Source organism: Rutilus rutilus (assembly GCF_951802725.1).
Source record: "Rutilus rutilus genome assembly, chromosome: 4".
In the NCBI taxonomy this organism is placed as follows: domain Eukaryota; kingdom Metazoa; phylum Chordata; class Actinopteri; order Cypriniformes; family Leuciscidae; genus Rutilus; species Rutilus rutilus.
This window is the reverse complement of record NC_140212.1, coordinates 11,183,177-11,197,566: the sequence shown is the minus strand read 5'-3', so window position 1 is coordinate 11,197,566 and position 14,390 is coordinate 11,183,177. Positions and strand designations below refer to the sequence as shown.

The 14,390-nt window shown below is 36.5% G+C and overlaps 1 protein-coding gene across 1 annotated transcript; it reads left to right on the top strand.

Annotated features, from left to right (window-relative positions):
* Positions 1 to 6,128, top strand: gxylt1b (glucoside xylosyltransferase 1b). The gene is made up of 7 exons (XM_084408142.1): positions 1 to 307; positions 1,592 to 1,778; positions 2,012 to 2,143; positions 3,410 to 3,661; positions 4,972 to 5,095; positions 5,175 to 5,347; positions 5,468 to 6,128. Exons 1-7 carry the CDS (start codon positions 114 to 116, stop codon positions 5,627 to 5,629), a joined length of 1,224 nt encoding a protein of 407 aa, XP_084264268.1. The 5' UTR covers positions 1 to 113; the 3' UTR covers positions 5,630 to 6,128.
* Positions 6,129 to 14,390: the final 8,262 nt, after the last annotated feature.

Sequence of the window (14,390 nt, the reverse complement as noted above, 5' to 3'; positions counted from 1 at the left end):
AATGAACGATTCGTTTCGTTCACGAAACGGACATCGCTAGTGGTCATTAGTGGGGCGAGCGAGTACACACTCAGTGTACTCTTTTTAAGTGAAAACTGCCCTTGCCCTTTAGAATGCGTGGATATATTCGTACATTTAGTCTGTGCATAGTTATCGCTCTTCTATCGTTACTATTTTTGTTCAGTAAACATGATGCTGAGAGTTTTTTAAAGCAAGTTAGGGCGCCGCTGGAACCGTCCGTCGCAAAGAACTTAAACGGAGTAAAATCAAAACAACGACCCACTGCGACCAGATCTCACAGACTCGGGTAATCAGATTTGTTTCGTTCCTTTTATTTAGATAATGTATGTTTAACAAGCGGAATTCGCGTAAATAACTTTTCAAAGTTGTGTTTGTCTTTTTTACAAAATAATGTTTGAACTCAATTTTGGAAAGTTGCACTGAAAATACTATCCCAAAATATCGAAATGTGACATTCAGTTTGAGTTTATGCCGTTTCATCCGGATTCTACATACGAGGCCAGAAATACAGGGAACGTTCACCACTACTGAAATCCACTTGAAAGGGAAACGATGCACATGTCAACAGCCTGTGAAATTCCACACTGACTTGAGACACTCTTTATGATGGAAGCTGTTGACACCTACCTGTACTGATTCATTGTCAAGAGAGAGTGCTGCTGGCATCATGTCGAGAGCATTGAGATGTTGTTGGGCAATGACGCAACATAACGAACAGCCAAATCACGCCCCTCTCACGCACACCTGTGTTTCAGGTGATAGGCTGAGCTTACAGACAAATGTGGCATGAATTTGTGCAATTAATTTCACCTAATTCTGAACAAAATTGTAAAAAAAACACACACACAAAAAAAAAAAAACAGCAGACAGAATACTGTACCCTCCATTTAACTAATAAATGACAAAGAATGAATCAACGTAACATACAGTTGCATTATTGGCATTCCACTAATATGGGACATTATGGTATGCCATGTTTTCTTTTTTGTTGTAAGACCAGTTAGATATGTTTAATAAATTATTATACCAAAGTTTAAATGTAAATATATTCTTATCATATTATATTGTTTAATTTAGATGTTTATTTAATGTTAATTGCCAAAATGTTTAATTGCAAATTATTAGGAAATAACAACAGTTCATTTAAAATTTAGTTAAGCACCATTAAGCAGCTCCTTTCTCTGACCGTTTGTGGTCTTGTTTACTCATCCATCCCTTTATCAGCCCATCTATGTGGTTTTTGTTGTGAGACCTATTAAAAAGATTTACTAAACTATTATAAAGTTATTTTTAAACATAAAATATCTTTATCACATTATCATTTTTTAAATGTTCATGTCTACTTAATTTAATGTTTATTACAAAAAATCTAATTAGAAAATGATTGCATGTTATTATAAAATACAAGCAACTTTTAAAAAATAGTTTCCAACCATTTCTAAATAAGAACCTCTTTTCACAGACCATTTGTTGGACAATAAGTTGTGATATTGTTTATTTATCCATCCATACTTTTATCAGCCAATCTATAGGGTTGAGTATAAAGCTAAAACTGACTGTCCATTTTCAGAGATGTTGCACACAAGGTGACTTCACCTGGACAGCGAGAGACGTTGATGCAGCTGGCTGTGGTGGCTTGTGGAGAGAGACACAGGGAAGCTGTCAACATGCTGAAGACCACAGCCATGCTCAGCACTCGAGACTTGAGATTTCACATCTTTGCAGAAGAGCAGTTACACACCAACATAAAAACAGCGGTTAGTATGAGTCAGTTATCATTTCTGACATATATATGCATGCACGTCTATATTGTTGCACAACAACGGGGCACATCTCTCCAGTGATAAAGGGGATGTGAGCCATTTTAGCTGAACATTTTTCCCCTGTATATCCCAAGAGTGCAAGCTCTATGCACTTTTAATCTGCTAGACTAGAGAAGCATTGAGAAACTGTTGAGATAAAAGATTTACTCCATTTTCCTCTTGCACAGCTGGATTCCTGGCCCGCTTACATCCGAGTGAAATTCAGCTATGTTGTTCACCCCATTTCATTTCCCCATGAGAACCATGAAGAGTGGAGTCAGCTTTTCAAGCCATGTGCATCACAGAGACTCTTCTTACCGGTGAGAATTACTGCAGGATTGGTTACTGAAACAGCATGTTTAGTTTCAAATATTGTAAGCAAAAGCTTTTTTTTGTCATTTATGATCATTTACAGGTACACTATGTAACTTTTGACCCTCTAGCGGTTAAAAAACACAAAACTGCATGCATTTTGCGGAAGAACATTGTTTTGGTTGTGCTTTGGATCTGGGGTGACTGTGCGGATGAATATGGTTATCCTACTGCTCATAAAACATTCACTTCTAGGCTTAAAAGACCAGTTTAGATGGAAAGGATCTCAAGCTGACTAGCTGAAGACGCAGTACTTCCTTGAAAATACTACAACAACCATAATGTCATGACCCTTCACATTATATAATGGTTAGAGAGCTACATATGGCAATTTATCTGTTCAATAAAATACATTACTCCCCTGTTGAGTTAATAAAAATGACATCACACTTTTACGACATTTCCAATCTCAGAAAAGCTAAGCCGATGTTGATTCTTGTTTTATTACGAGCTCTATCACATTCTCTTTTTGTCCAGCAGGCTCTCCACTGTTCTGCGAGATTCGAGATTTAGGTGATCCATGTCTCTCTCGTTGTGACAACTAACCTATACCACTCCCACACCACACTCGCGTCAAAGTAGCCTGAGCAACTTTTCTCTATTTATAATCGAGACACACATGGGCAAGTGACGTATGTACACAATTTCCCATGAAAACCATCCCAACAGTCTAGATTATAAACACTTATAGGCTTACCATAGTGAATCAGGGTTAGACAAAAACAAGTTTGGAAAAAGGATTGATGATTTATTGATTTAAATACTATTTAAAATTAGTTAATCTTGAACAAAAAAAGTTCTAAAAGAAGATATTTTTAAAAATGTCTGTACTCAAACCCCATTGACTTCCATAGTATTTTTTTTTCCTACTATGGAAGTCAATGGGGTCCATCAACTGTTTGGTTACAGACATTTTTCAAAATATCTTCTTTTGTGTTCAGCAGAAAAAAGAAATTCTTACAGGTTTGAAACAACTTGAGGGCGAGTAAATGATGACAGAATTTTCATTTTTGGGTGAACTATCCCTTTAAAATGGCAGTGACTACACCTAACAATGCTGTGCTCCTTTCCTTCTATAAGTAAGAATCATAAAATATGCATTAATCTTTTCTGAAGTGGTGGTTTCTTTTTTTCTGAGAACAGAACATTTATTTTTGAACTCAAAAACATTGCAGTTTGACAAACTATTTGCAATTTCTTTCTATTCTCTACAGATGATTCTGAGGGAGGTGGACTCCTTACTCTATGTGGACACCGATGTCCTCTTCCTGCAGCCTGTAGAGTTGATCTGGGACATGTTGGCGCTCTTCAACTCCACTCAGTTAGTAGCTATGGCACCAGAGCACGAGGAGCCACGGATTGCCTGGTACAGTCGCTTCTCCCGGCATCCGTATTATGGAAGAACTGGCATCAACTCTGGTGTCATGCTGATGAATCTGACCCGGATGCGAAGGACACATTTCAAGGTGAGTTAAGAGGGCCGGATCCTGAGGTCAGCTATTCCTATTCGTCTCAGTAGCAGGAACACATGCTGAACTTCATGACCTGGATGACGCCATCTTTGCTTCATAGGCAAACCAATCATGTGAGCTGGAAATGTCATGTGACATTCTGTATTACTATATTAAAACTCCTGGCCAAACTCCAAAATGATATAATAATTAATATAACAATATAAAATACAGATAAATAATAAAAATCAATCTAAAGATACGTATTTTAAGTTTGGGGTCAGTAAGCTATTTAAAAATATTTTTGAAAGAATTCTCTTGTGCTCACCCAGGCTGCATTTATTTGATACTTTTTTTTTTGTGTGGTAAAAACAGGAATATTGTGAAAAAATTATTACAATTTAGAAACAGTTTCTATTTGAATATATTTTAAAATGTAATTTATTCATGTGATGGTAAAGCTGAATTTTCAGCATCACTACTCCCGTCTTCAGTGTCACATGATCATTCAGAAATCATTCTAATATGATGATTTGGTGCTCAAGAAACATTTAATTGTATTATCAGTGTTGAAAACAGTTGGGCTGCTTAATATTTTAATGAAAACCATAATACATTCTTTTTAGGACACTGAATAGAAAGTTCATCAAAAGAACATTTTTATTTTATTTTATTTTATTTTATTTTTTATAGAAACACTTTTGTGACATTATAACCCCAGGTTTCACAGACAAGCCTAGTCCCAGACTAAAATGCATGTTTGCTGTTCCTCTTAATATATGTCAGTGCCATTGTTTTGTCTCAAGATGCACGCCAGTAACGATTTCTTCTAAGGCATGTTTATTAAAGCTACTTAAATGTCCTAATTAAACTAAGGTCTAATCCTGGCTTAATCTAAGCCCTGTCTATGAAACTGGGCCTTAAAGGGATAGTTCACCCAAAAATTACATTTTGTCATTTCTTACCCTCAACTTGTTCCAAATCTGAATGAGTTTCTTTCTTTTGTTGAACACAAAATAAGATATTTGAAAGAATGCTGGTAATCAAACAGTTCAAGTTCTAATCAGTTCTTATCAAGACTTCCATAGTAGAATTTTTTTTTTTTTTAAATACTATGGAAGTCATGGCTACCATCAACTCTCTGGTTACTAACCTTCTTTAAAATATCTTTTGTGATCAGCAGAAGAAAGAAATTCATATATATAATGTTGTAATTCCATTTTAGTCCAGAAGAGGACGCCAACTGTCTCCTTTTTTTTTCTCTTGGCCTTTAGATAGAGATACTTAACTCTTTTATTCTTTTCTTTTTTACTCTTTATGGACAGAATGACATGACCTCTGTTGGTCTGCACTGGGACGAGCTTCTCATGCCTTTATTGCAGAAATACAAGCTTAACATTACCTGGGGTGATCAAGACCTGATTAATATCATCTTCCATTACAATCCAGGTAAGCCCATATGGATTTCTTCTATTTCTTGTATCTTTATTAGCTTTCAAGTCTCTGTAACAGATGTGTGTTCTCCCAGAGATGGTATTTACCTTCCCCTGCCACTGGAACTACCGTCCTGACCATTGTATCTACGGCAGCAACTGCATCCCGGCTGAAGAAGAAGGTGTTGTCATTTTGCACGGAAACAGAGGAGTGTTTCACAGCGACAAACAGCCTGCCTTCAAGGCTGTGTATGATGCTTTCAAACATGTGAGTTACTGTATCATTTTAGAGGAGTTTAACACTAACGGAAGTTTCTAAACCTTTTGTTGAGTTCCAACCAACGTGTCTTTCCAAAGCTAATGAATCACTCTTTACTTTTTCTGGCAGTACACATTTGGAGAGGATCTCGTAAAATCATTCTTGTCGCCGCTGGAAGTGGCGCTGAATGGAACCACACACACATACTGTGGGAAAGTTAGTTATTTCTTTACCAGAGGACTTGGAAAGTATGTAAAGAGGATCCAGAGAAGGACTCCACCTGGTGGCTGAGATGTGATACTGTCACTGTAGCTGAATAACGACAGAAATGTATTCTGGGAGACTGGAAAAGAACGTCACCGCCTTTCCAGTCGTATCTGTGCAGTGTTAGTGGTGAACGTTCAGTTCGAAACCTTGAAGCTGATGTAGGACGTGCTGAATGATGAAATGTGCATTTAAACCTTTCAAATTGCCATTGTCATTTCACTTTTTTTATCCTGGTTAAAGGGACAGTCAGCAAAAAAGGGAGATTGACATCATTTATTCACCTAAATGTCATTTCCAGGAACAAATAATGCGAATGGACGTTCCTCACACTGTATGACTTCTGAAGACTTTATAGACAAAAACTCACTTTTATGATTGTTTTTTAGTGCTTTTGGATGTACTGTACCTTTAAGAGTGTTATTGAATGTACTGAAAGATGTAATAGCATTAATTGGAAAATACTTGAAAATGTAAATATTCATTTTACATAATGTTCATATGAAATAAAACTATATATGTCATTAATCAGATTTAGACTTTTTTACTATCAATATCTATCATTCTCCACTGAAGAATTACATCAGTAAGGATATATTTAAGGATATATATATTTTTAAATATATGCTGAAGTGGACAGTTCATAAGATTTTGCATTTATAATGTGAGTGAAAGCATATTCATGAAAAAAAAAAAGTCGACTGGATCTTAATGAAGGGCACTTATTTCATATGGAGACTAAATATAATATACGATCAAAATTGTAAATGTTTTGGATTTTTTCTTTAAATACAACTTTCCTCCACCAGGGTGCAGCATTGATTCAGGTTTTTACAAACACAGATAGTGTCTTGGAATGATTACAGTGGCTTTGTTCTGTGATAACATTGACACAGCAGTAAATACTGAACAACTTCCTAACAATAACAGCTTGATACAGACTTTTTCAAGTGAACATTTGAGGGAATTTAAAAACACACCTCAAGATAAATTCTTGGAGTATAAGAAAGGAGGAAATAACCCCCGGGAAAATCTATAATGGGATCGTGGATTAAAATATCATTACTTGGCAAACCTTAAAGCAGTAGATGTCAATGACACAGGAAGACCTGATTCATTTCTAATCCAGAAGTAGTCCTGCATAAAGACCATTTGAAGCATCAGCAACCTGTGCTTGAAGGTCGAGGTGACTTCACAGACTAGTTACATCTCATGGATCAATGTAGCAACAAATAAACCATGTCTGGACCACCTGAGGCACAAGAGCTGATTTACAAGGATGTTCAGGTCAAAGGCTAGACATGATACAATAATGAGGGTCTGTCGGCGGTCTTCCTCTTGTACAGTATTACAACCTGGATGATGGTACTATGAGTCTATTTTCCAACATTTAAAAGAGAAAATGAGTGAGGATTTATCTGCATCAAGTTTCAATTCACCTCTTGCATGAAAATAAACAATATTACAGGCCTCACTGGGAGATAAAGTTTGGAGACTTTTAAAAGGAAAATATTACCAGTCTACCAGTATTCATTAATTTAGATTTTTACTTCTTCATTTAATATTTTATATACTTACCCATTTTTTATTTAGTTCAAGTTGACAAGTTTTTTTTATCAACTAATGTTAACAAAGATTAAAAATACTCTAATAATTGTGTTGCCCATTGATAGTTAATGTTAGTTAATGCACTTACCAACTTTAACTAATAGGACCTTATTGTAAAGCGTTTTCATTATATATATATATAAATACTTTAATATGTTGAGTTATTATTACAAATGATGCATCCCAGTTCATTTATTGCGTAGTCTAAACAAACTCCATTTATAGATGTCTCCTTTCATAGTGTGGCATTATACTATTTACATCCATGTTCACTCTTAAAGGGGTTATATAATGGTACATGCACTTTTACAAGTTGATTGTACTGAAATGTGTGTTGGCAGTGCCTGTACACAACCATCATAAAATGATAAAAATCCATTCAGTGGTTTTTTTTTAAATCTTCTTATATGTTTTCCCCCGTCTCAAATCAAGCCGTTCGATTTTGTGACGTCACAAAATCGACGCCCCTCCCACGATTGTTGTCAATCATAGTCCGCGCGGACCGGTTTGGTCATTGTTGATACGCTGGAGCACTGTCTATGAGCAGAATGGCATCTAAGCGATTGTGGTGTTCTGTTCTTGGGTGTAATAAGGAACACAGCAGTCATTTTGATGTTCCTAAATCCGAACCGCTGAAGACGCAGTGGCTGAGTTTTGTTTTCGAAGGGAATATTCCCCACGATCAACGTCAATGCTTTCATGTTTGCGCGAATCATTTCACACACCAGACTGCTTTATAAACGAGGGTCAGTAAAGCTGGTTTTGCTAAGAAGCTGCTCCTGAAAAAAGGATCGGTACCAACTATTCGTGTTCCTGCTGCACCTCCAGAAGAAGAAGTGAGTGTAACGTTTTATTAACCTTTATATTAATATTTATATTAATCTTTGCAAATCGCTAGCACGCTTCACGATGAATGCGGCTGTTTACACTCAGGGTACATTACGGCATGTTTTCTATGTACGACGTTCTCAATATAATTCATAATCCCACGTTTATAATGAACAACAATTGTGTTATTGTGTTACAAAGGGTGTATGCACAGAACAGAGGGGCGGGGTGAGCAAAGCTCATTATCATTTAAAGACACATGCACTTAAACGGCGTGCTGAAAACAGCTGTTTTTGACCAGGTAAAATTAGTGTTTTCTTACAATACCAATGAGAATTTTTAATTAAAGTATATTACAAACTTTTAATTTAGACCCTAAATAATCATATTAGCTTGTACAAAAATGGCATTATATGACCCATTTAATCGCTTCAGTTCAGGGACAGGAGAGGCATAGAGGCTAAAACAAAAAAATGTGTTGGTCTATTGTCTCATCTGTGTGTCCTCCATCAAACACTGCCTGTCTGAATCAGACCCTCGTTTACAATGGATCCTCTATCTTTGCTTTCCTTTCCATCGTTTCTCCCTTGGACAATATTTACCTCAAGTGGCAACAAATAGATGTTTTTTTTTTCTTCTGCTCAACAGAAAAGCAGCCTCTGGTTTGGTGAAAGACACCTTATCTCTCGCTCCTATTTCCCCCCAGTGAGTTTTTCAATTAGGTAATTACAGCCATGTGAAAGGAGACTCGGCAGAGAGCCCCGCTGCTTTGTGGGAGCACCTGTCCCCCACAGACGCCAATTACCTGGCACGTGAACCATCTCCATTGTGTGGCCGCTCGGAGGGGTCCGAGTCTGCAGGACGCGCAAACCAGCCAATACGGCATCTAATCAATGAGCAAGCGGTGTCTGGGCACAGAGAAAGAGAAATAAACGAGCAGGTTGCTTTTCTCACTTGCTTATGCATTTGTATTCAAATTGGAAAGCCACAATCACACAGTGAAGCTTGGAAACACATTTCATGACTGATATCAACATTATGCTATGAATTTATCACAATATTTGCTATAGGCTAAACATTGTTTTGGTGTCATAAAGTCTTAAAGAAACAGTTTAATGAAATGAAAACATTTACTTACACTAAAGTCATCCCAAACCTGTATGACTTTCTTTCTTCTTTTTTCCCCCCACAAGAAAATATTGAAAAACAGATAATGCAGTATAGCCTACTAATTTAATTAAACCTTTCTGACGACAATATTTGAAAGACCACTTGCCCTTGTTTTCAAAACGTATTACCACACTTAGTTTCTGTAAATTAAAAGAGGAATATTATTATTGTTGTGTAATTATATAATTACTATTTACTAATTAATAATTATATAATTCCAGTTGTTTTAGGAGCTGAATGTTTATCAGTGAACAGTTTCTCCCTGAAATATTATAGAGCTTATCTTGTAAAAAAAATATATAGTATATTTTTTTACAAGATAAGCTCTAAAATATTTCAGGAAGAAACTATATATATATATATTCTTTATAAAAAATTCCATGGAGTTTTTATTACTTAACATGACTTTAACAATTCTATGTTCACATACATACATATATATATATATATATATATATATATATATATATATATATATATATATATATATATATATATATATATATATATATGAACATAGAATTGTTCTATGTTATATTATATGGAATATATATATTCCATAGGTATTCCTATATTTCTTAAGAAATCATATATTCCACATACATCAGTTGTTGAAGGGGTGAATTAAACTTTGTTATGTTGTTGTAATTTTAATGATTATTTCGTTTTATTTTAAATCATTCTAGGTCATCTTGAGGTTTGAGGCCCTTTTGAAAGTTTGCTGTGGCCCCTTGGTTGAGAATCACTGAACTAAAACATCAAATTTCTGATTTGCCAAAGTGTTAATGTAAATGCTTTTGGTTCTCAAGCATTTATTGGAAGCAAACAGGCAGAGCTACAAAAATATGTGGGATGTGAAATCATTACACTTGTGTCTCATTAATAGTATTATTCATACAACAATGACAAGAAATTAATTTGAATGGGTTTCCCAAAAGGTCTGTCCCATTTACTTGCTCTCGGGAAACACAGCCCAGATCAGTACAGTACAAACCCCCTTTAAATCTCACCAACAGACCAGCCTGACAAGGTTCGAAGACCAGCAATCCTTTTAGAGGAGAGTTTGGCTGAATAACTTCAGAAGCATTAATAAAGTCATTTAAAAATCGAGAAGGAACTGAAATATCTGTCCATATATCTATTCATCCATCCATCCATATACAGTACATTTGGAGTGGAATTGTTATCTAGAGTCATAAATAGTCTTATTTTTTATTATTTGATAAATATCAGCATTTACATTTTTCTGTGAAAAAATCATTATAGGTTGACCACTGAACATTTACTTCTTCCAAAAAAACAAAAAAATCTTATTAACTAGCAGAAAGCCTTTAAAATTATTATTAATAATAATAATAATAAAAGGACTAAATGAGAGTGGACAATCACCAATCAGTGGAAGAAATGACCAACAATCAACAGGAAACAAGATAAAGTAAAAGACAAGACAAATCAACCTGCATCTCTTACAGTGGAAAACAACCTTAAACAAAACGAAAAATACAAAATATATGATTAAGCAGTTTCCTGCAATATGTCTCAAAAATGTCAGTATTCATCACCCTGCTACTGAATTAATGTGCTTATGGTGACCTGAATAAAGATCTTCTCTCTTACTGTATTTGGAGCAAGAGACGCCTTCTGTCTCCCAAGTGAGCCAATTTACGCTGGAGTCCACTTCACTGTGTGCCGTATCGATTCAGTCTGAACTCTTTTTCCTGATAAAGAAAGCCAATGAGCTGGATGCAGATGTCTGCGGGGTGAGATGCAAGGAAATCTCATTCAGGAAATGAAAGCGAAACTCAACCTGTGGGCTTCAAAGTGGCAAAACATGTCAGTCAGCTGTCCTTGCCCAAAAGGCAGTTCAAAGCATTTTTTTAGGTGGATGTCAATGAAGAGAAGCATGTGTGTGATTACAGTCTGCAACAAACCCATCATCATGTATATGTTACACGAATGGAAATTATTTTTTGTTAAAAAAAAAAAAAAAAGAGGACCATTCCTTCAGGATGCTATAGTCATGGGTGCTGTGGCTGGTACCTGAGCAGAGAAAAATACCAAGGACATCTTCAGGGAGACAGATACACTTTGATCTGAGTTAGAGCTGAGAGACACTAGGTCTGACAGGTTATATAACTTTCGCTTTTGTGACTCAGTTCGTGACTGACTGCATGTTGGGGCTGGGAGAATGGAAGAAGAAAAGGGAGGAAAATATTACATTCAAACTAAACATGTAAATAGTAATGACTGGATACAAATGTGATGTTTATGTCCTTGCTAAGTTATAGTAAATCAAAAAGGATATTTTTTGGTACATGATTTACATTGAGTATAATACTCTCCGAAAAATGGTACACAAGCTGTCCCTGGGGCAGTACCCTTTCAGAAGTACATTTTAGTACCTTATTTACCCCTCAAGGATGCATATTAGTACCGATATGTATAATTACCTGAAATGCATATTAGTACCTAAATGGTGCATATTAGTAGCTTATTGTTGGGTGTTGCCAAAGTGACAGCTGTTGTATAATTTTTCGGAGAGTGAAGCATATCACACCGCGGGACCCTGCTATCACTTTCCCAAACATCAAACTACCAAATGGTTTTCAAACCATTAAACCTCGAATGCACTTTGGTAAAAGCAACATCATTTAAACTCGGTAAAGCGAATGGTGTTATGAACACAAAGTCTAATCATGTCTGATTTCAGCTGTGGATCCATGTGAGCGATGGGGAGGTAACGAAAGTGCTGTGCTTGCCAAAACGGTGAGCATTTGTGTGATTCATAGGATCATTTAAAAGAAAAAAAAAAGAAAAACACTGCAAAATGTGCACGTGCTCTCAGAGACTCGGACCCTTTCCATCTTCACGTTAGGCAAAGGTAATTAAACTGTCACGTTTGCATTGCAAAAAATGCAGGAGTCACCACATTCCCCTAACGTCGAGGAATATCTGTCACTGGTGGATGACTTCTAAATGGTCCATTTCCTTATCTGAACCTTTGATTTGTGCGAAGACCCGTGTCAATAAAGCCCTCCACGTCGCATCTGATGTTGTCTCAAAATGAACATCTCCAATTAGACACAAGCAATCATTCATTTGATGGCTTACCGTTTACGTTCATTGTTGCAATATGTGTGTGAGATAATTCGTTGTACCTTGAGGGAAATCTAACTCTTAATCACTGCATGACAATAATTACGCCTCCTTTGTGTTTATGCTGATAAACTCATCATAATTTGGCACTGGCAACTACAGCTTCATCAAATTTTAGACAAGACAGATTAAAAACAGATAAAACCACAACCTGAATCATAAAAAAAAAAAAAAAAAGTGCGCACGAAGAATAATGAATTGTCATTCAAAACACTTGAGTTAGCGGTTAACGCTAGCTTAGCTTTGTATTTAGATCTTTTTTGCCTCAATGCGATTGACTCAAGCACACAAACAATAACATGAGACTTTGAGGGGCTTTCTGTGTTCGTTTGTGACGGGATATACGAATTCTGAAAGGCCCGTGTAGGCCTTTGTTTCCGTACTACGCGCTACTATGCCGTCTCCCCACTCATTAAATTATACATGAATAGGAAACAATTGAGCCATAATTGATAGGCCTCTCCGTTCATTCTCCTCACAGACACTCTTTTTCAGCCACGTAGTGACAAAAATCACAAAGGCTGTCTTCTCCGCCACCTTTTCAGTTCATTCAGACTTGGACTGGTACCATTGTTCTGGCCTGGGCCTGATAAGGCACTGATAATGTTAACCGGTTATCACATTTGCAGAAAAGAGGGCAAAATAAAAGACCCAAGACAGCCGGCGAATTAGCGACTTTGATGAATCGTCGGTTTGAACACGAGAGATTAGCATACTGATTGGACTGATTATTTGTAATTGCGGTTGGAAGTGAAAGCGGGCCGCACCGGATCGTGCTGGTTTCTGTTCCAACCAGCTGAAATCATGAGCTTTGTAATGATGTTGAATTAATCTTTCTTATCCTCCTCGCCGGGTTAATATTATTGCAAATCAGGGGTTTTATTTGAAAAATTGAATTGTGAAACTGCAACAGACGTTTTGTTTTTTGAGTGCACACTTCACAGGCTTCATGTGGACACATGGCAGAGTCTTAAGGGGCGGACGAGATGCACGATAAGGGAAATCTACGTGAATTTGTGCAAGTGCTTTCACCTGAGGTAGAGCAAGTGTCCTTCAAAGCCATCTGTTAGTTTTTGCAGCAGCTAATTAATTTGTCCTTCACCGGATGTGTCGGTACAGCCAGGAGAATACAGATCCTGACAGATGCTGAACACTAGACAGCCCTGACGCCCGGGAGATTCTATGCACCGTCTAGAGGATATGGAGACACGGAGCAAGATTAATCAATCACGATAGTGCATGAAGTTGTTTTGACGAAAGAGACACTCAAGCTGAGGTAAAGCTGGGCCTTCAGCATTGGGTACATTTGCATAATATTACATTTCTTACGCAGCTGACTAGTAGCAATCATTACTTTGTAAGTTCAAGATGATTGATGTTTGGTATTGATGCCCCACATCATCTCAGATACCACTAGAGAATCTGGCCAAGAACATTATCATATATTACTTTCTTTAAACAAGCTCTGCATGCAGTGCAAACCAGTGTAGATTGCTTCCCAGAATCCATTTATAAACCCTTCCATCTCCAGTACTTCAAAAAGACCACGGCAGATAACACTAGAGACAATGGAAAGAGGAAACATAATGTCTGCTGTTCAACACCGCAAGCTGTCGGAAGAGTTCCGTGTCTCAATGGAATTTAGCAGCGATTCGTTTGTAAGGAGCGATTCTGAAACACCTACATTTTCATATCAGTGTGCTAACATCTAATATATATTTAATCAATCAAATTAATTAAATATGTTAATTATGGGTGATATTTACCATTGTGCATCAGTTAGGTCCTCAAATGCATAGACTCAGAATGAAACAAATGGCAGAATTCAAAATAGCAAATGCCTACTATTTATGCCATGTTTTTATATGACAGAAATAGTAAAAGTATACCATTTCGAATTCAGCCATTGTCTTCATTAGTGAGTCACTGATTCATTAATTCACCAAAGCCTGAAATCATTACTTAATCATCTCATTTTAATAGAAAAGCTGGGACAAAAACGAACCATAATACAATAATAATAACA